Below are 20,806 nucleotides of genomic sequence, written 5' to 3' on the forward strand. Positions count from 1 at the left end.
GTTTGGTGGCTGCTGCAGGTGCCAAGCTGAAGCTCTGACACTTCTGGGCAGCAGACTTCAAAAACACCACAGGCCAAGCAGAGAGACTTGACAGGAGATCAACAAAAACAATTGTGAGTCAAGAAACCACAGTCTCTGGAAGACTAAAACATTTTTGGCTGTTTGGCCTGGGGAACATGTTGTCATAGCAGTTTGCAAATATGTAAAAGGCTGCTTCAAAGAGGCAGAGGAATAATCTTTTTTCCAGATTATGTCAAACAAGAGTCTTAAATGGCACTTAGAAAGATTCACACTGAAATTTTTACAAAACTTGTGTCTCCCACTCCAAAAAATGTTTACCCAGAGGATTTCTGAAGCTGTCTTGTGGAACAAGTGAGGCAGTCATCTGTCAGGAGTGATGCATCTCTGGTGGATCCTTGGGAGCACCATGGGATGGATTGGATGATCCTTGGGTGTCTGTTGCAGCAGCCCTGCCTTCACCCTGATTTCCCAAAGAAGCAAAGTTTATGGAACTGTGCTGTCTGTCTTTCAGTCTTCTGGAATTCACTATTTAAATACCAAGGTCAGTGTCAACCCAGTTTGGGAAATGTGAAGATTTTAAAGTTGCTATGAATTTTATAAAGTCTGTGGCTCAGTAGGAGAGACAACTAAAGCACATCCTTCCTGCAGGAAAGGTAATTGAATATCAGCCCAAATTCACCTGAAGCTGATCAGCACATGTTTATTTCTGAAGCATTCAGAGCACACTTGACCCTGTTGAGCATGTGGGATGGAGCCTGGGCTGGGATATGTGCTGGGAGGAGGGATGTGCTGCTGCTCTGGAGGGGATATGACAGTGCTGGATGGGAGCAGGGAGGGGAGAAGCACTTGAGAAATAGAAACCTTGGTTACAAGAGACCTTTGGAGAGCTCTAATCCCATTCAGCTTGAGACAGGAGTGTTGCCAGCACTAGGTGATGCTGGCTTGACTTTGTCTTCCTGAGTCTTGAAGCGCTTCAGGGATGAAGATCCTCCACCTCCCCAGTGACCTTTTCCAGGGCTGCACCACCCTTCCCCTGCTATTTCCTGACACAGACCTTCCAAGGCACAGCTTCTCCCTGTTGCCCCTTCTTTGGACCCGTTGTGTGGCTCTGTAATCCTTGGAACTACTTTTAAATAAATGTGGTAGCATTTTAAATAAATGCCATTAGATTGCCCTTAGACTTCTCTTTGCCAGACTAAACAAGTCCAGCTCCTTTGACCCCTCCTTACAGACCTTGTGTCAAGGACCCCTTGGCTATCTTGGAAGTTCTCACCTGGATCTTCTCCAGTGTTTTTGAACCTGGGGATGGCCATGCTCCACAGTAGGTAGTATGATTCCACATGGAAAACTGAAATGGTTTAATCTTCTTTTGGAAAGAGAAATACCCCAACAATGTAGGTGAGAACAGGGTAGGATTTTAACAGGGGAAAAGATCACATTGGTATAAGATTATGGCTGCAGAATTAGGAATGTGTTACATTAGGGATTTTTGGTTTGTCCTTTTTTCTTCCTGTGTATGTGCAGTTTGGTGCAGTGGCAGTGACATACTTTGCTTTTCAGCAGGATCTCTGTCTCCATCGCTGAATAGCTGGGATGCTGAAAGAAATTTGAGAAGAAAATACAGAGAAATGTGTTGGAAAATGGGATCTAGAACGGTTATCCTGCTCTGAATTCTAACAAAAATGTCCCAAATAGTGACAGGAAGAGCAATTATAAACCAGTGACCCGGGACTGAATTGTGGAAAACCTAGCAAGCCTACTTAGAGTGTCTCCTGATGTTTTGTTTATTTTAAAATGGCTTACATCCACCTTGCCTACCCAAAACAGTGCTTTCTGAGAGAAAGCCAGCAATGGCATTGGGCCACATGGCCTGGCTTGGGAAGCACTAAACCTGGGCTTTCAGGAAATGTTGAGATGAAAGAGGCATCCTCTGAAACTGTGGCAGGGTTGGATTCTGGTTAAAACTGAAAGAGTGCCTATAAGGAAGAAAGGAGAGTCAAGGCAGACAGGGGGGCAGCTGGGGCTTGGACATTGCTGTGTTTGCAGCACTGCTCCTCATCTTGGTCCTTGTGGGTCCCTTCCAGCTCAGGATATTTTATGATTCTGTGACACATGTGTGTGCTCTAGGGTTAAAGGAGCTGTCCAGAGCAGCAGAGGAGAGCTGGTGCCAGCTGGGGAGCAGGGCAGGCTTGGAGTAGCAGCTAAGACTGTCTTAGGATTTACTCCCCCTTGTTCATTCCCTCGTAAGCGCCCAGGGCTTGTGCACCGACAGCTTGGAGCTTGCAGGAGGGGTTGTGTGGGAGGTTATAAGCTTATCTGTTCATCCCCCACCACTGCTCTAATCAGTGTGATGAAAGATATTCTTCCTCCCTGGGGAAGATCTTTCCTCCCTGTCAGGAACTGCCATTTCTTAATTAAATTCTTACTCTGAATTTGTACGTAGAAACACGTATTGACTTCAGCTCCAGTTCACAGCCAATACTCTCTTAAGGTAATAGTTCAGAGTGAGAGAACATCATTCAGTTCAAATTTGAGTTTTTTCATAGTAAAAGCACTGAAGATGTCAGGATACCCAGATGTTAGGACCAGTCTGGGGAAGGTGTTTTCCAGTTTAGTTACTGCAAATACTACTGTGAGTATTGCTGGTGCTGTGGCAGTACCTTTGGAAATGTTTGACTCATTCCATTTTCATGGCAATCTCCAGCACTGTACACTTGGTGATCTCATCTTTTCACCTGCATCCTTCCAAGTCCAGGTCCTTAACCCTGAGCTTCCCTAACAGACAATTTTTCAGTCAGGGTAGTGGTTAAAGTCCCCTGCGTGCAGCTGTAACTTGCTGACACATTTTTAAGAGACGTAAAGCGATCCAAGCTGCAGTGTGGTATTACCCCATTTTAACAGCTATTCTCTAAGCATTGCACTTAGAAGGGCTGCCCCTGGCTGGAGAGAGAAGCTTTGTGTTTATTGTTTTTTGTAGCTGCTGTAATTTTAGTGCATGATTCCAGCTGAATACTCAGTGCCTGTCCAGGGAAAATGGGCTGGCTATTTCCATTCGAAAAGCTGGGTTATAGAAGTTCACCGCACCAGATGGCTGCGCATACTTATAATGCTCTGGATTATTAAAGGGCTGTTGTATTTTCCTCTTTCATCCTTTCTTTATTCCTCCTCCCCACATCAACAAATTAATGCTGAATGCTTGGGAATCTGCCCTGCACAGACTTTAGCACATTTCATCTTTTCACTGGAAACTTTTTGTTCCAGCTCTTTGGAACGAGTTGGTTTTGATCACCTCATTGCAATTGTTTGGTGGCTGAACAATGCCTGGGATGGTGCAAACCTGGTGTTATTGCAGCCCCAGCACAGCCCTAGGCTGGTTTGCCTTGTCATGTGTCATAGTTGCAGTCCCCAACTGCTCCTTTGGAGTTGACACTTCCTGCTTTCTGATGTCATGTGGGAATCTCCTAAATGAGACAGAACTGCTGCATCATGTATAAATAGGTAATGCAATGAGGAGAGTTTTTGGTGATGTTCTTAAAATCATTAAGGTTGGAAAAGACCTTTTAGAGTATCAAGTCAATTTAATTTCCTTCTCAAAACTAACAGCATGTCACTTGTCTGCCACCAGAAATGTCAGAATTTTAAGGTGCAGCTATTCTGAAAAATGACAGAAGCTGGAGAGAATGTGCCCTGCCTTCAGCACCACACATATGTTAGCTTGACTTATTTTTGTGAAAAGAAAAGAAAATAAATTTAAGTCATTAACTTGTGCGCAGTGCAGGCTTTGGTGGCAGCTTTACAGCAGCTCCTTTTGCAGGCAGAATAAAATTCAGGGACTCAGTTCTGGTATCCAAAATCTGCTCATTTTGATCAATAGATCAAAAGAAAACTGCTCTGCCTCTGGAGTGTTGGCTCCCACCCCTGCCTAGGTCCCTCCAGTTGGGTGAGGAGATGCACAGTGGTCACACAGGTCAGGGTTTGTTTCCAGCACCTGTTGGGAGCTCTCTGCTCACATCAGCTGCAGGGAGAGAGGTGGGCTGGCCGTTCAAACCAGAGGGCAGCGCAACAAACCAGCAGTTGTTTGTTCCCCACACACTGGCCTGGCCAGTGCCTCAGTAGATTTTCTGCTGCTGTGAATAACAAGCAGGGGTGGTGAAGGGATGCAGTGACACAGAGCAGAGCGCTGCACGCAATCCCCAGCCTAAGTGACACTCAGAGGAGGATCTCTTTCTTCTCCTCCTCCTCCTTCTCCAGCCTCAGAGCCCAAGTCTGAATAAAACATAACACACTTGAGAGCTCTTTAAGGCATTGTAAAGGAGGCTGCTTTCCTCTGAATTTGTTACCTAGCAGAGCTGGAGTTGCAGATGGGTGAAGTGCCCTGTGTTTTATGCAGCTTATAGAAGTCCAGGAGATGCTTTTGTAGGGAATGCTAGTGCTCCCTCAGAAGCAGCAGCTGGCATTCCTGAGGGACCAGGGCAAAGTGTCTCCACCATGGGAGTCTCTCCCATTGTCCCTGAGGCTGTAAGACAGGCTGTGGGATGGGTTTCATACTTGGTTGAAGTGCTGCTAATTCTGGACTCTGTTCCAGTCTCTCTCTTGGGTTGATGTAGCTCCTTCTGCAGCCATCTGGTGACTCATGCCAAGGAATGGCTGGGCTGAAAACCCAGCTGAAAAATTTACAGAAACTCCCCGGTTTGGCTCACTTTGTTTGTACAAACCAAACTATGTGTGCTGGCACAATGGGGAGCGCAGCATCAAATGGGAATGACAAGAGAAATGTGTTCATCTCCTGAGATGTGGAGCATTGCTGCTAATGGTGACAAGGACACGATGTGAAGGCAGTTCCCTCTGACCAAGAGGATGCATTAAACCCAGTCTACTTGTTGGGGCAGGCTTATTCCCAATAAATCTATTTTATCTTGTGAAACTGCAAAGTAGATATCTGAAGGTTTTCTGTAGGAGAACCTTGCAGGAGCCCGTGTGCTGCTGTGGGGCTCCTCAGTCTCTTTGGTGCTTTGAGGCTTCTGCAGTGCTCAGACTCATCCTAGGCATCAGTGGGACTGGGCTACAGTATTTTTCTTAAGAATCACTGGGCTGGGATACAGTATTTTTGGCCTAAGAGCAATCTTTTGCAGCTGTGATAACATGCTTTGTGCTTCATGTTTTTGTAAAGGCTGACTGGCAAGGGAGATCCAGGCCTTTCCTTCACCTTCCTCATAAACATTGTCTTTCTTCTCCTGAAAACAACATGTAACTTAGGTTGGAGTCAGGAAATTAGAATGTATCCTTCCTTCGGTGGGTGCTATTGAGTCTAAAAGCAGAGCTTGAAGTCAGATGATTTTTCCTTCTGTTATTTGCACTCAGCTAACCAGAAGATCCCCCTGCAGCTTTGTGCAGCTCTTCTGCTCCCCCCACTTTTCTTTTCCTTGTAAATTGTGCTGAATCATGTTTTTAGTCACTGTGCTAAAATCTAGAGTTACAGACATTACATTCCAGAGGATGTTTAGTCCTCCCTCCAGCATGAGGCCAATACTCTCCAGTATTAAATGACTCTGTATCCAGGGTTTGTCTCATGAGAAATCAGGTTTTGAAGCAGGCACTGCACTAGGTATCCCAGACAGAGGACATGATTGCTGTTGTTAGAGAAACTGGTCACATGTAGGAGGTCTCTGTTGTCATTCAGGTGGAGCTTCAGCTCCAAATGTGGCTATTCCACCTTTTTTTAAGGTATGTGAGGGTGCTGAGGCCGTGGCAGAGGGTGCCCAGGGCAGCTGTGGCTGCCCCATCCCTGGAAGTGTTCAGGCCAGGTTGGATGGGGCTCACAGCAGCCTGGGCTAGTGAAAGGTGTGCCTGCCCATGGCAGGGGATTTGGACTAGATAAGCTTTTTAAGGTCCCTGTCAACTCAAACCATTCTGTGCTTCTCTACAGAAAGACACCAGAGCTTTATCTTTCTGAAGCAGCACAGTCCACCAGAGGGAGCAGAAGTTGTACTCAAACTGCATCACATTTGAAATTGCTCTCTAGAGAAACAGAAATGCAAGTGTTGGTGACTTCTCTTCATTTTTGTGGCACTGTTGTGGCATTTTTGTGCCACAAAAAAGCAGGATTTGTCATTGCAGTACTGAGATTTAAAGGCAAGGCTCTGATAGAGTTTAGCTGATCCAACATTTCATGGCCACTGGATGGGAGCATTTTCCTTCCAAGCCAGTCTCTGTCTCAGGCAAGCAGATGGGCAGCATCTCCTCTGGATTGCTTCAGTCCTGTCATGGGAGCACACTTCATGTCCTGCACTCATGTCCTGCCCAAACACACCAGTGTCAGCCTCCCTCAGCCCCCACAACCCTCTGCTGCTGCCTTGCAGTATTAATTTGGAGGGTTAATGGGATTTTGCTAAGTTAAAACTGCTGTTTTGTCAACTGATGCAAGTGTTCTGGAGAGTGGATGCATTTCTCCAGGGACTGAGGTTGCAAATTGCATGGGTAGAATGTAGCCCTACGTATTACTAAAGAAAAAGCTTCAGTAAAATAGGAAAGATGTGTGTGGTGCAGCAAATCAAACCTCCAGCTGTGTAAACAGATCAATAAACTGATTTGTGTTTGCTGACCAGAAGAAAAATCTAGTTGCAGGTACTCCATATTCACCATTTGTGGTGAAACTAGAGTAATTGGAATAATGAGAAATCCAATGTGCTTCTTCTGTTTGGAGTTTATTCTTCTTTAGGATTCATTAAACTGGACAGGCCTCTCAAGGTTTAGGCTGGTTATGTATCACAGTTCCTAGGCCCTCAGACTTCACAGATTTCTTGAAATTCCAAATCATCATACTTGCCATCTTTTAATAAGACTTGAAAATATTGAAGCAATATTATTCCTGCTGTTTAGAGGCTCATTTCACTCACCAGAATCTCATTTGACTGAAGTTTGAATGCATTTGGACAGCAAAATAGTTCCTGGGTTGCCTCAAATTCCAGATTTCTGCAATTACTTATGCTTGGAAGAGAAAATAATGCTGTCCTGCATGTCCTGAAGATGTATTTCCAAGTACTATTGTGCCAGTTCTCAAATACTTTTTGTTTGAGCATCTTTTGCATTTCTTTTGACTTAGGTAAAAAAAGGAGAGGCTGGAGGTGCTGGCATGATTGTATTTCTGTGAGGGACCATATTCAGAAAGGTAAAAGGTTTTAGGGTAAGAGAGGAAGAAATACCCAGGAAAACCATGAAATTGGAGTTGTGTGGATGTGTTTTCTCCACCTGAGGGGAACAAAAGCTCTTTCAGGGTGGGGATCTTAAGTCACTTCAATTGCCAGTAACAGAAATGAAGATGGTAGTGAAGAGTTCTTAAAAAGTTACTGCACAGGGAGCAAATTGTCACCTGCATTTACCTTTGCTTTGAGGTAAAGTTGGTAAATTTAATAGATGTATCATTAGTTGGTAAATTTAATAGCTGTATCATTAGCTTGGATGTCCCATTAGGATTGTTTGGAAGTGGAGAATTAACCCTCTGTGAAGGAAGCTGTGGCTCCTGGGAGGAGGAGAAGGAAAGAAGGAATTGGGGGTTGATGGAGTAGCCAGGTAATGATGAGTTTGTGATTTTAGCTGAATGAATTGCTGAAAGGGAGCCATAAAAAACCTACAGAAAATGGGTCTTTAAAAGCTTTTCAAGGCAAGCTTGGAAGAGTGGAGGCAAAGCCTCTTTTTGCCTGGGTTCCATTTGGATCTGGCCATGAGGGAAGAGGAGCCCAGAGTTTCTCTGCAGCTGCAGACCCCAGTGTGAGGGGAAGGGGATGTGTTCCCTGCTGACATATGGCACCACCTGGGATCAGCTGAGATTATGCCAGTGAAGGCTAAATCCTGCAAGTTGATTCCCCTTGCTGGTATTTAACAAATGAAGTACCTTATCCAAAGTCTCTTGGGAATCTATGGGCTTGCAATGGGGTTTGTATTCCCCTGTGGCAGGGCAGATTCAGCTTTGTGGTTCTGTTGGTGTGAATACCATGAAGGCTGAGCTCTTCAATTGTCCATCAATCTTCAAAATAGACCAGTGAGTTCAGTTAAAATTGAACCTTTATTGTGGTCTGCCTGATTAATTTGAAAAGGATTTTTACTTTTTTTTTTTTTTTACCTTCTTTATAGACACTTTCATGACTCTGTGATCAGAATTTGTCCCTGTTCCGTTCTAACAAGCACCTGGTTTTTTCTTACCATTCACTGCCAAGGTACATTTATTTCATCAGCTAAGAAAAAGCCATTTAAGGCAGATTGTGACAAACTAATTTTACTTATATTATAATTATATTATTTACAAAGCAGTAGGGGAGGAGGAAATGGCATCAAGTTGTGCCAGGGAAGGTTTGGATGGGATATTAGGAAGAAGTTCTTCACTGAAGGTGTGGTCAGGCACTGGAACAGGCTGTCCAGGGCAGTGGTGGAATTACCATCCCTGGAGGGGTTCAAAAAGTGGATGTGACACTTGGGGAAATGGTTTAGTGGTGAACACAGCAGTGCTGGGTTAATGGTTGGACTTGATGGTCTTCAGGGTGTTTTCCAACCTTAATGGTTCTATGACAGAAAAGCTTGAATGTTTAGAATTTTTTTTTTTGTTAATGGATTTAATTCTTGAAATGTGAAGTGGTATCTGATCTGCTGGAGAAGACTCTGCTTCCTCCCTGAGTATTTCCATTTCTATTCTGAATATGTTCAGGAACATTTATGTTTTTATTCATGTACCAGTATTTTCTTTATATCAGATAGTTAATATCATTTTCAGTCTCTTCTCTTGCAGAGTTACTGGCAGTGACCATGTATCCCATTTCAGCTGAGTGAGCCAGACTGTTTTAGTCCTTGTAAGATAAGACTGTGGTACCCTGATCCCCCTCACAGCCAGTTCCTCAGCTGAAGCTCAAGTTCACCTTTCCTGGCCATGCACTGACAGGCTGTGGGCTGGGAGCAGTGCTGTAACTCTTACACCATCCTCCTTTTCATTAAAAATTCCTCCCAGGGATCTGTTCTCTTGCTGGTGCCTTGAGTCTTTTGAAAAGAAAATTGCTTTCTGTAGCAATGAATTACAAACCTCCAAAAAATCAGGACATACCTTTTTTAGACCTTCTGTGCAAGAAAAGGGCATTATTTCTGGTTGTACAGTCAGTGAACCCTGAATTTTAAAATAGCTGTGTGCTTTTCTTCGTCACCCAATGAAGAGAAGAATGAGAGACAGAGAATAGCAGAGTTTTGCTTTTTTAACTAGACAGAGGTGAGTCCACTCAGTTACATGTATGTCACCATTATTATATGGAAATGTTCATTGCAGAAATCTGCTCAGGCTTTTTCTTAATGCAGCTTGGGATGTGATCTCCACTTGAAAAATTCAGTATTGGTTGTTTCAGGACAGGTGAGACCCCCAAAGTACCCAGTGATTGCAGAAACCTGCTCTTGCTGGCTCCATTCACCACCTGGGGTTTTCTGCTGGCCATGCTGCCTCCTCCTCTCTGCCTTTATAGTGGGTTTGTCACATTTTTCTTCCCAGCTTTGTCCACATCCACAGCCCAGCCTTTACCTCATGCTGAAGGAAATGTTCTCACTTCCCACCTTAGTGCAAATACAGTGTTTTGTCAGAAATGAAGCAATTCAGCATTTGTGGCTGTAGGTGTTTGACTCATAAGTTGTTATGGCCATTCTTGGGTATGCTGGGAGAATATTTATTATAAGACTAATTAATTATTTTGGGCTTATTTCTTTAAAACTAGCATTTTGTAATCACAGACAGCAGAACTGTGATTGTAGCTAAGCAGTAGCCATGAGATAGGTCAGCAGAAAAATTATTTAAAAAGTAGAAAAGTAAGGACAAATAGAACAATGGTCTGTGTATTAACACTTGTCTAGAATAACTCCCTAGGCTGCAGAAAAGTGTATCTAGCAAGATACTAGGAAGTTTTAAACTTAATAATGGAGCTCTGTGCGTTGTGTTTTAAGGCTTACAAGCAAGTATTGTATTTGAAATAAACAAGCATTGTTTTAACCAAAGGTACATGTGCTTATAGCAGTTAGATAGAGCTACTGTCAATGTGCTTTTGCTTTGTGTGATTGGTCAAAGAACTTTTAAAGTAAGTTGTAACATTAAGTTCTTTGTCTGCTGCTTAGAATGTGAGCTGCTGGCATCTTCCCATTGTCATCACCATGTAATAAGGCTGGTGCTGGAAAATAAAATATCTCAGGGCATGTTCCCAGCTGTCCCATCCCATTTGTGATTTGTACACAGCCCCTGGCCAGTGATAGACTGAGATCCTTGAGTGTGTGCACATGGGTGTGTCAGTGCCTGCAGGGTCAGCTTCTGAGTGCCTGAGCCCAGCTGCTGGGGGGATCTACTCTGCACCTGTGTACCTGCAGATATTTCCCACTAATTCAACCTCTTCCCCTAACATGGAGGTGTCTCATTCTCCTTGGGCAGATACTGCCAGTTACAGCTTGGAAGATTTGAGGATAAAAGAGAGAGGGGAAGCAGCAGAATGCCCCAAAGCACCTTGCAGACATGGGAGGAATTAATTAATCAGCAAGGATGTCTCATTCCAACCACCTCTTTTGTGTTTCAGCCCTGGCCCAGCGTGTCCAACCTGGCCAAGGATTTCATCGACCGCCTGCTGACGGTGGACCCCAGCGACAGGATGACGGCCCTGCAGGCCCTGAAGCACCCATGGGTGGTCAGCATGGCAGCCTCCTCCTCCATGAAGAACCTGCACCGCTCCATCTCACAGAACCTTCTCAAGAGGGCTTCCTCCCGCTGCCAGAGCACCAAGTCAGCTCAGTCCACCCGCTCCAGCCGCTCCACCAAGTCCAACAAATCGCGGCGCGTGCGGGAGCGGGAGCTGCGCGAGCTCAACCTGCGCTACCAGCAGCAGTACACGGGCTGAGCTTGAGTCTCTGGAAAGGAAAATTCAAAAGGAGGACCCCTGCCACAGGTCTGCTCTGCCCTGCAGGTGTGCACACACTCAGTGAGGAACAGCCAGGTTCCTCCCTCCCTCCCTGCAGGAGGTGTCCCCCTCACCCCGTGCGGAGGAAAGGGAGCCTCGTGGTGGCCGTGCCAGCCTGCGAGGGTCTCGCACCAGGAACGGGGGAGTCCTTGTGGCTCAGAGCCTCAAGGAGTTAAGGAGCCACGTGGGGAGAAGAGCTCTTTCTGTAGCCCAGGAGCTTGGTTGTTCATAGTTATTTATTAATTCCAGAGCGTCTAGTTTGTCTCTCTTGTGTACGGAAAAAAGAAGCAATCACTTGGTGTGTCTGTGCGTGCACGTCCGTGTGTGCACACACACGTGTGGGGGTGTATATGTATTTAAAAATTATGGATACTCAGATTTTGGGCTGGTTTAGTCAGACTCCGTGGTGCCTTTGCAGCGAAGCTGGAGTGAGTCATGTGCAGTTAGAAGTGGGATAGCTGTGACTCACTGCTGTGCTGCCCACCAGCTCCTCGCCAAAGAGATGCCAGACAGCAGTTTTCCACCAGGGCTGGGAAGCTGTGAGGTTTCCCCCAAGGGCTGCCATCCTCCTGATGACGTCACGGGCTCACTTGATGACATCAAGGGTTTACCCCTGGAATTGTCCTTTCCCTGTTTGCAGCAAGACCAGTGCCTGTCATGCAGGGCTTGTCGTTCTTGTGGCTCTGTTGTGTCTCTGACGTGTTGCACACCTTGCACCCTTCAGAAGAAGATTGAGAAGGTTTTTTTGTGCTAAGGGGAAAAAAGAGGAGGGAGATTTTAGGGATGTGCTTCCCACCCCAGAGGTGGGATGGGCTATAACCACTGTAAGCACAGTCTTACTGACCACATCACTGCACCAGAACCTTGGTGCTTTCAGGCTGCTTCCTGCCTGCAGATTTGACAGGGCTCCCCTGCTTTGTGTGCCTGTGCAGCCCCAGCACTGCCACCCCTGCTTTGGGACAGTGGTGGTGGGAGCTCTTGGGGTGGCCACAAATGGCTCCACAGCATCAGGGTGGGGGCCTGGGTAGTGGAAGCCCAGTCTGGGAGTGTCAGCAGTGACAATACCCTGGAGACATTGTACAAATGCCCTAGAGCTGTGAGGGGTGACTTAAGTTCACCAGGAAAAAGCTGCCTTTGAGGAGTCCTTGTGCTGTGTGGGTGATGAGGTGGCCTCTTACAAAGGACTCTCAGGGGAGGTGGGGGCTGCAGAGCTGAGCTTTCTGTGAGCCTGCTGGGATTCTCTTCCCAACTAGTTAGGGCAGCAAAGTGGGGCTGATGGCACAGACACAGGATGGATTTGGCTTCTCATGGTAGCAGAGACAAGATCAGCAGTGAAGGAAAATGCTGGGGTTTGAACCTTTTCTTACAAAGCCACACGATTTGCTTTGTGCAGTGCACTTGGGAAGGGCTTGCTTGGCTCTGGGCTGGAGATGCAGGCAAGTCCCAGCTCAAGGATCTGGTGAGCTTGGCTTTTCCTAGGATTGATGGCTGTGCCACTGTGTTTCAGTGTCAGCAGGGCTGAAGTGGTCAGTCCCATCTCCAGGGAGCTCTCACAGTCACTCCCAGTCAGCAAACAGCAAAGCAGCTTTAATGGGGGAAGATCGGAGTTTTCTGTGCTAAGGTAAAAAAAAATAAAGGGGGATTTCTGGGGGTGTGCTCCCACCCCAAATGTAGGATGGGCTGTAACCAGCCTGGTGTGCCAAGCATGTGGTGGAAAATAGAGCAGACACTTGAGGACAGCCACTGTGTGTAGCAGGAGTGAATTCAAAATCCTTTGTGTGGTTTTTCATGTTACTTTGAAAACCTCACATCCTTTGCAGGCTGCCCTTGCTCTGAGCAACCCATCCTCCCATGTCACACGCAGTCTTTCATCCATCAGCATTAACAGATACTTTAGAATTTCCTGTATTCGTTTTTTTCAACTCTGTGGACTGCAGACAAAAATATTTTCAGCATCTTTTTACCTCCTCACATTGTTTTTCCCTAGTTTGTTACCAGGAACTTTAAACTAGATGTGATTTCTGACAAAGCAGGCAGCTTGCCACGTTTTGCTTCATAAACAGTTCAGTGTCCCTCATGGTCCTGCAAACAGCTCCCCAAAAGCAGGAGCCCCTCTTGGGCCAGGATCAGCTGGACCCTGGGGTCCTGCAGGTCAGGTGGTGGCAGGAGGCTCTCTGGGAGCACTTCTGGTTCTGAGCCATTACTTGAAGAGGCTTTGGTGTGTTTGGAGCATCACTCCAGGCACTGTGATTGCTTTTACCTCCTGGCTGCTCCCATGGCCCTCCCCAGATTATCCTGCATTTTTATCCATAAAACAGGGATTTTATTTTGCCTGTGTGAGGGGGTCAAACTGATGAACTGAGCCAACTGAGTCTCTAGAACTGAGAGCCTTCCCCTTAACCACTAGACTGTCAAAATGCACAGGCATCATGCAGAGATCTGCCCATGCTGTTCCTTTATCCTTCCCTTATGGGATGAGGAATGCATAAAACTCTGGGCTAACCAGGCTTCTTTCTCCACCTTCACAAAGCAGAACAAGAATCTTCTCTTCTGTGGCAATTTTTGCTTCATTGATCTTTTCCACAACCGTTTTTTCACCAGGGGAAGTTCAGAGTGATCGTTTGTGGTTACTTTGGGCTGGAATGTGTTTTGAGGAGCAGGAGGTTGCTGTGCAGGTTCCTGACAGTGCCAGGATTTGGTGGTGATGCTCTGTGGCTGGGGGTGAATTGGCAGAAGGAGGATCCATCCCATAGCTGAGAATGCTGGATATTTGCATCTGCCTCTCCATGGTATTGAGGTGTGTGCAGTCCTCAGGCACTCCACTGCTTGGGAACTGTGGGAAGAGGACCAAGGCCATCCCATAAAGAGCTTTGGCTTTTCTAAAAAAAGAACTCTAATTCTTCTCACAAATGCAAGGTTTTCTTGTTTGCATGGGAAAATCTTTACAGGCTTTCCTTCCATAGTTCAATTTTAACTCTTGGCTCACTCCCTCTTCTGTTTCTAAATCCAATATTCATAGGAGCTTTGCAGCCAGACAATAACATGTGGCCAGAGGGGAGATGAGCAGAGCTCTGTCCAAGTGACCCTGGAGTCCTCAGAGATCTTTCCCTCAGTCTGGAAAACTGTGGTGTTCCAAATGCCACGTTGGAAGGTCCAGCTTAAGAACAATTCCTCAGGTGCTTTTATTCTTGCAAGTGGGACAGGTTTTCAGTTGGTCTGGTGTGGAGGGGGACAGGCAAAGTGCTGTAATTCTGAGCCATGGTCCAGGTGCCTTCAATCTGTCCTCTAAGAAGCTCTTCACTGTGAATTACCTTGATCATCTGTCTTCATTCCACAGGAGCAGCTCAGTGCTCAGTTGGTCTTAAATCTCAGGAGTTTACATTTTTCAGGAGTGCCTTTTTTGGGGATTTTAGAAACTAAAATCTCTCTGAAATGGTTTTTTCTGTTCTTTCATTTATTTTTTTTTTAATGTCCTTCTTTGACTCTTAATGGTGGTTCTTAATTAGGCTCACAGGGTGTTTTTGGGAAGCTTCCCTCCTGAATGTGCAGGGAGGACAGAAGTGACACCTGCCTGTTCCAGACCACTACAAATCTCAGTGCTTCTGTTTTGCCTGCTCTGGCTCACGCAGGGGAGGTGGAGTTGGAATGACACCTAGTGGCAAATTGTGGTGTGTCCTTGTCCCAGCACAGCCCCCTCCTCGCTGCTCTTTGAGGAGTAAAAAGGGAATTAGGGTAGTTTGTCTTTTGGAACTTAGCAGTACTGTGTAAAACAATCCCATCCTTTTGTCCTGGGAGTTTGGCTGCTCTCTCAGGGGAGAGAATTACAGCTTCAAAGAATGTGGCCTGTTGGTTCCTTGATTTTTATTATTTTTGTTGAAGGTTATTGGAAAAGAATGTGAAAAAGTCTTACAAAAATTGCATTAAGGAGTCTAAAGATTTGCATCCAGGTTTTTGAGTGTGTAGTGTATTTTCCTAAAATAGCAGTTATCAGTCCATTTTTTATTTACTTCTCCTTCAGGCTTCTGAAAATCCTAACACATCAGCCCAGTGGGGGTAGAAACCACCCTTCCTGAAGAAGCCTGTGCTGTTGAACACTGCAGCTGTGATAGCATCCAGATGCTCCTGCCCTGTGTTGTTCTTGGAAGCACACAGCTCTACGTGGAGGAGAGCTTGAGAGCCTTGTGAGGGGCTTGGGCTCAGACTTGGCTTTGGCAGTGATGTGGAAAGCAGCTGCAGTGCAGGGCCTGCTTCACGTGTTTGTTCTGGATGTGATAAACCCTCATGCTTTCCTTTGGAATCTGGGCATTTTCCTCTTTTAGGTGAGATATTTTCTGTTCTGGTGATTTACACTATTTCTGAGGCCCTGCCCTATTGCTCAGTCCTTTTTTCTACCTGGGTGTTTGGCTACAGTACTGAGAGAGTCAGCTTTTATCTGATGCACAAACTGGAATAGGAATGATGGGCAGCAGCTCCGGGTTTGGCTCTGCAGGAGCTGTGGCAAGTCCAGGGGCAGGGAGAAGCTTCCATATGGTGCCTTTGAGGACCTGCAGTGCAGGCTCAGCTCAGTCTTGTACCACATAGGGCAACCACTGTGTGGCTGTTACAGCTTCTGGTTAGGCTGTGTGGGGCTGTGTTGGTTTAAGTAATGATATTGAAGATTTGGGGGGTTTGAGGTGGGATAAATTAAAATCTCAATTGTTTGACTTAATTTCGTTTTCTAAATGATGCAAAGCAACACAGACATTGGCTTCTTTGGCACCAGTGTGAGCCCTAGAATTTGCAGGGAGGTTGGGTTGTCCAGGCCTCTCACCCACTCAGTTTTCTCCTGGAAAGTGTCACAAAGTGCCTGTACCACCCTGCATGAACCCAGTCCCAAGTTGCCTTCACCACTCTTGGGAGGGTTTTGGTGCTTTTTTTGACCACTCAGTCTGCTCTCTCACCCTGGACTATGAGTGCAGCACTCCAAGGCAGGTGCCTGCATGTCAGCTGTGCCTTACTGTGCAGGAAACTTCCCAAAGAAATAAATGTGAACACCAGGGACGTGCTGTGGCGAGCGGCATCACAGAGCTCAGTGTGCCAGGGGCAGTGGGGGCTCTGCCTGTGACAATTGTCCCTTTCCCACTGTCCTCCCCTGCCTGGTGATGCTGCAGATGTGTGATGGGCGAGCTCTGGCTGCTGTTGCAGAGGGCACTGCACTGTTTGTTTGCTGAATGTGGAATCGGTTCCTGGAGCAGTGAGTGTGTTACAAAGCAGCAGCTCCTGGTGTTACAAAGCAGCAGCTCTGATGCCCTGAGCTTTCCTGTTGCCTTTCCCTACGGAAGGACCTCCCAGGAAGCCCTTGGAATCTGACATCTTCCTGCACTTGCTGTTATTTTTGGTTGCCCAGTTTCCGCTGCTGGGTTGGAACGGTTTGGAAGCGACTCTGGTCTCACCCGCTCGGTCTGTGTCACATCCAGTGTCCTGTTCTGTGCCTTGCCTTTTGAGTCCTGGCTTTACTCTAAGGACTGTCCTGTCACATGAGGTGGGACCCATTGTAATTAGTCTGTAATGTTCACATTAGAGTGTACAGAATTATTTATTTGTTGTACTCGTTCTGCTAAAACATGTCCATGTATTCTGTGTACCCCACGGCTCTGCTGTCCTTACTTGTGCCTGGTGGATCACCTGCAGGCTGGCTGCTGGAAGGCAATTCCAGGCCTGATTTCCAGGCTGGGAATGATGGTCAGTAAGTCCATGGAGACCCAGGAGGTGCTCACCCCTCTGTTATGTTCATAGATCACAGCAACAGTACCAAAGTGCCCATCAGAGGGTTTGCTGGTTTCTGTACTGCAGCTGCCCAAGGGAGACCTTGTGCAGGGCTGGGATGTCCTTGGGGTGCCCTGGATGAGGCAGGCACTCAGCCTGTGGCTGGAAGGTGCAGCTGGGAGGCTGAACAGGCACTTTGGGACATTCTGTTTATTTTTCATTGGCTGCAAGGTGGTAGACTGGGCCAGAGGAATGCTCTGGTTTGTCCACAGCCACTCATCACCTCTCCAGTTTTACTCTGAGCAGCTTTTATGGACGAACAGGAAAACTTGTGAACAATGCACACCCCTCTTGAGACACCTCTTCTCCAGGATTTTCCAAGGGCAGGGGACCCCATCCCAGTGGGGCAGAGCTGACAGAGAGCCCAGCACACAGACCAGGTGACCCACAGTGCTGCAGCTGGTCATTCCTGTTTGAAGTTCCCTATAGCCCCAGTTCTCTCTGCCTGCATGGTCCATCCCCACATCCCTGTTCACTTGCCTTTAAGGTCAGTTAGATGCTCCCTGCAGGGCAAACCACTAAAAAAACTCTAACTCTATTGACCACTAAAATTTGTTAGCCCTAGGCTTTACTTGAGCAGATTTGTATTTAACTCAATCATATGGGCCAGATTGTTAATGTTTGCCTTCCATTGATGTTCCATACCCCTCCCATCAGTGTGTCCCTGTGTAATGTCACTCTCTGCTTAACAGAGTGATTACACTTTGGGGGCTGTGATTCACACAGTATCACCTTCACATCCCTGGTAAGGAAAACTAAACCCCACACCTCCTGTTGGGACAGTCTGATCCTGCTTCTCTCCACAGTGCCTTATCACCAGCTCTATTTGGAGCTGCTGGGAGCTGGATTGTAATTCATTGAGCATGTGTCTTGCTACTCCCATGTCACACAAGACTTTTTTTTTTCTCCCACCAGCCATTGTCTCAGGAACCCATTTGAGTAAAAGCCTGTCACCTGTCTTGAAATTTGTTTTCAGATTCAAATTTTCGTTTGCAATTGCCTGCAGTTTCCTGCTGCTACCTGGCAGATCTGCAGGTGTGAAGCAGTGTGCTGTCCTCCAGCCATCCCCTTCCACCATCCCCAGGAGCTGGAGCTGCCTGTGGCACTTCTCCCTTTCAGCTGTGTTCTCAGCTGCTACACGAGTCATGGCTCTAAACTGCAGGCAGGGATCCTTTAGGGTGCTGTGCCCCCACCAACACCCACCTCCCACTGCAGCTGGGCAATCCTTTCTGGTGCTGAGCTGCAGCTCCACACTCCCTTCCCTGGTGGCACCTGGGTCAGTGGGAGGACCATTCTCCCAACCTTCAGCACTGCCTGGATTGGTGCCAGGGTGTGCTTGAAGACCCCCTGAGCCCCAGCCAGCCCTGCTCCCCCTCTTCCTGAGCATCCTGTCCTAGTTTGGCAGTTCCCCCTGGGTCCCAGCTGGGCACCAAGCTCCAGCTCTGGGAAGCAGAGAAGCCCCAGGCTCCTCCATGTATCTTCCACCCCATTCTGCATCATGAGAAGAAAGGAGGCAGAGACAGTGCTTGGCCCAAGCAAAAGCTGCTACTTTATTACTTTATTAATGCCAGTGAAGGGATCAGGCTGGCAGCAGCTTTACCCCTGAGCAACAACAGCATCGATCCAGTTACGGAACTGGCTGACACGAGTGTACATGGCCGGCGTGTTGATGTTGCAGTTGGAGGTTCCCCAGGAGACAATGCCAATCAAGGTCCAGCCATTCCCAGTCTGGTACACCAGAGGTCCACCAGAGTCACCCTGTGGAGAGGATTCCTGCTTAGTGCTCCTGGCACATGCTCCAGACTGGTCCCAGCCACCTGAACCTCTGCGCACAGCCGGGTGTTGGGGCTTAAATAGAGGGGTCCATAAGGGCAAGACCCTGTGTCCCCTGCTCCTCCACCCTCCCTGTGATGCCATGGAAGCTCAGCAAGACCCCTCATATCCTCCTCCACCCACCCTCTGCAGCTAGAGCTTGGCTCCTTACCTGGCAGGAGGTGGCACCAGCCCCACCGGCACAGATCATGGAGCTGGTGATCTGATTGCCCCAGTACTGCATGCACTGGCTCTGGGAGATCAGGGGCACGGTCACCTGCTGCAGGACTGCTGCCAAGGCTTGGGCTAGGGGAAAGAAGCACCATTAGATCACCTCAGTGTCTGTGGGTCTCCTGGAGTGCACACAGGTGCTCTGGGCAAGCTTTCACTGGTGCACGGGTGCTACTATACAAAGCACCTTCCTCCTCTGTGCCAACAAACCCCTTCTTCCCCAGGATCACCTCATGCAGGCAGCCCAGAGAAAGGGCAGGCTTGTGCCTGTGCACATCCATCCCTGGGTTACACACACACACCCAGCCCCTCAGCACACACCTGCAACTGTGTGCACACTGGTACACGCTCAGACAGGGCTGTTCCACTGCCCTGCTCTCCCCCTTCCCACATGCACAGGAGATGTGACCCCCACAAGCACCCCTGGACCTTCAGAGCCCCAAGGACGAAGAGCAGCTACACACAGCCCTCCCTGAGGCTGCAGCTCACGTACAGTTGGGGTTGGTGCGTCCCCAGCCGGTGGTGACAGCCCAGGCGTTATAGGGCAGAGCCAGGTTGGCAGGGGCCAGGCAGATGGTGGACACACGGGCCCCCAGCTGGGCAGGCGTGGACAGCCTCAGCAGGGTGATGTCATTGTTCATGGTGTTGGGGTTCCAGCCAGGGTTGGTGATGGCCTGCAGAGACAGAAACAGCGCAGCCCTTCATGGCTGCCCCGTGGGAGCAGCCCCGGCTCGGAGCTGCAGCCCCGCCCCAGGACCCGCCCGGCTCACCCTGGACACGGTCTTCACTTGGACGGGCTCGCTGTTGGAAGTAAGGCTGTATTCCCCCAGGACAACAACGTGGGAACGTGGGCTGTGAGAGGTAAGAGGGAGTCAGGGGTGGTGTCCAGCCAGCACCCAGGGTGGGAGCAGCACTGGGGCAGCCACCATGGGGACAACTGGGGAGGAAGCCCTGGGCTGCTCAGGCCTTTGGGGCTGACCCGAGTGCCACTCAGAGATGCCCAGGATGCTCTGAGCCCCTGGCCCTGCCAGCAGCACTGGCATGGGCTGGCTGGGCATCGCTCCTTACTTGAAGTTGCAGTGGGCAGCTGTGACGACCCAGTACTGGTTGATCAAGGAGCCGCCGCAGAAGTGGGATCCTGTGGTGGTCTGGGGAGGGAAGAGAGGGGAGGAGCTGGGGCTGTGCAGGCTGAACACCCCCAAGCTGGGGACAGGCAGAGGTCCCCCAACAGCTGGCCATGCCAGTGCTTAGGGCAGTGCCCAGGGAGGGGGACAGTGCTGTACCTGCAGGGACACCTGCCAGGGCCATGAGCCGGGCACGGCGTTCTGCCCATTGACAATCCTCTCGCTGTAGGCCACCGAGGGACTGATGGCGGGCACCCCGCAGCCTGCAGGAGAGGCACAGGGGACAAGGGTGACCCAAAAGCTCAGGACTCATATCTGGGGGCTGCCTGTGCCTGTGGGTGGCTGTGTCACCCTCTTTGGCATCCTGCTGCGTCCCAAGGACCTTCCCACACCCATGGGCAGCACTTACCTGAGACTGTGCTGGCAAGGGCCAGGCAGGCAACTACCCACAGGAATGCCATCCTGAAAGGAGATAGTCTGAACCCCTGGGCACCACGAGCTTTTATAGCAGCCAGGGCGCCACGTGGCTCATAAGTGACCAGGTTAAGGTCCCCCTGTGGCCTTGTGACACATTTAGGCAGCAGTGACGGGCCAAGCCTGGCACACACACAAAGAGGAACGTGGGAAGGTGCTGTCAAAAGACACCTGGGGGGCTTGGGCTTTTGCTGTCGTGGGTTGTGTTAGTTCTGACTGCAGGCTGTGGAGTTGGGGCAGGAAGCACCACAGGGCTGTGCTGGAGGGCACAAGAGGCTGGTTGTGGGCACACAGCTGGGGTAGCAGTGGGGCTGGACATGCTGGCATGGGCACCAGTTCCTGCGGTGGGAGGTCATCCCGTGCTCAGACTTGTTTCAG

The 20,806-nt window shown here is 48.5% G+C and overlaps 2 protein-coding genes across 3 annotated transcripts in view; one reads left to right on the forward strand and one right to left on the reverse strand.

Moving 5' to 3' along the window:
• PSKH1 (protein serine kinase H1) overlaps nucleotides 1–16,605 on the forward strand; it is a 30,075-nt gene extending 13,470 nt beyond the window's left edge. For both annotated transcript variants that reach the window (XM_074550879.1, XM_005489888.4), the window contains exon 4: nucleotides 10,605–16,605. In XM_074550879.1, coding sequence (XP_074406980.1) covers nucleotides 10,605–10,922 — 318 coding nt within the window. In that variant the 3' untranslated portion in view covers nucleotides 10,923–16,605. The remainder of the gene's footprint in view (nucleotides 1–10,604) is intronic.
• Nucleotides 16,606–18,319: 1,714 nt separating this feature from the next.
• Nucleotides 18,320–20,761, reverse strand: CTRL (chymotrypsin like). The gene is made up of 7 exons (XM_005489887.4): nucleotides 20,364–20,761; nucleotides 20,114–20,217; nucleotides 19,899–19,978; nucleotides 19,601–19,682; nucleotides 19,324–19,504; nucleotides 18,772–18,905; nucleotides 18,320–18,545 (listed from the first exon to the last, which is right to left on the reverse strand). Exons 1-7 carry the CDS (start codon nucleotides 20,413–20,415, stop codon nucleotides 18,384–18,386), a joined length of 795 nt encoding a protein of 264 aa, XP_005489944.2. The 5' UTR covers nucleotides 20,416–20,761; the 3' UTR covers nucleotides 18,320–18,383.
• Nucleotides 20,762–20,806: the final 45 nt, after the last annotated feature.

The sequence above is a fragment of the Zonotrichia albicollis genome, chromosome 13 (assembly GCF_047830755.1).
Source record: "Zonotrichia albicollis isolate bZonAlb1 chromosome 13, bZonAlb1.hap1, whole genome shotgun sequence".
In the NCBI taxonomy this organism is placed as follows: domain Eukaryota; kingdom Metazoa; phylum Chordata; class Aves; order Passeriformes; family Passerellidae; genus Zonotrichia; species Zonotrichia albicollis.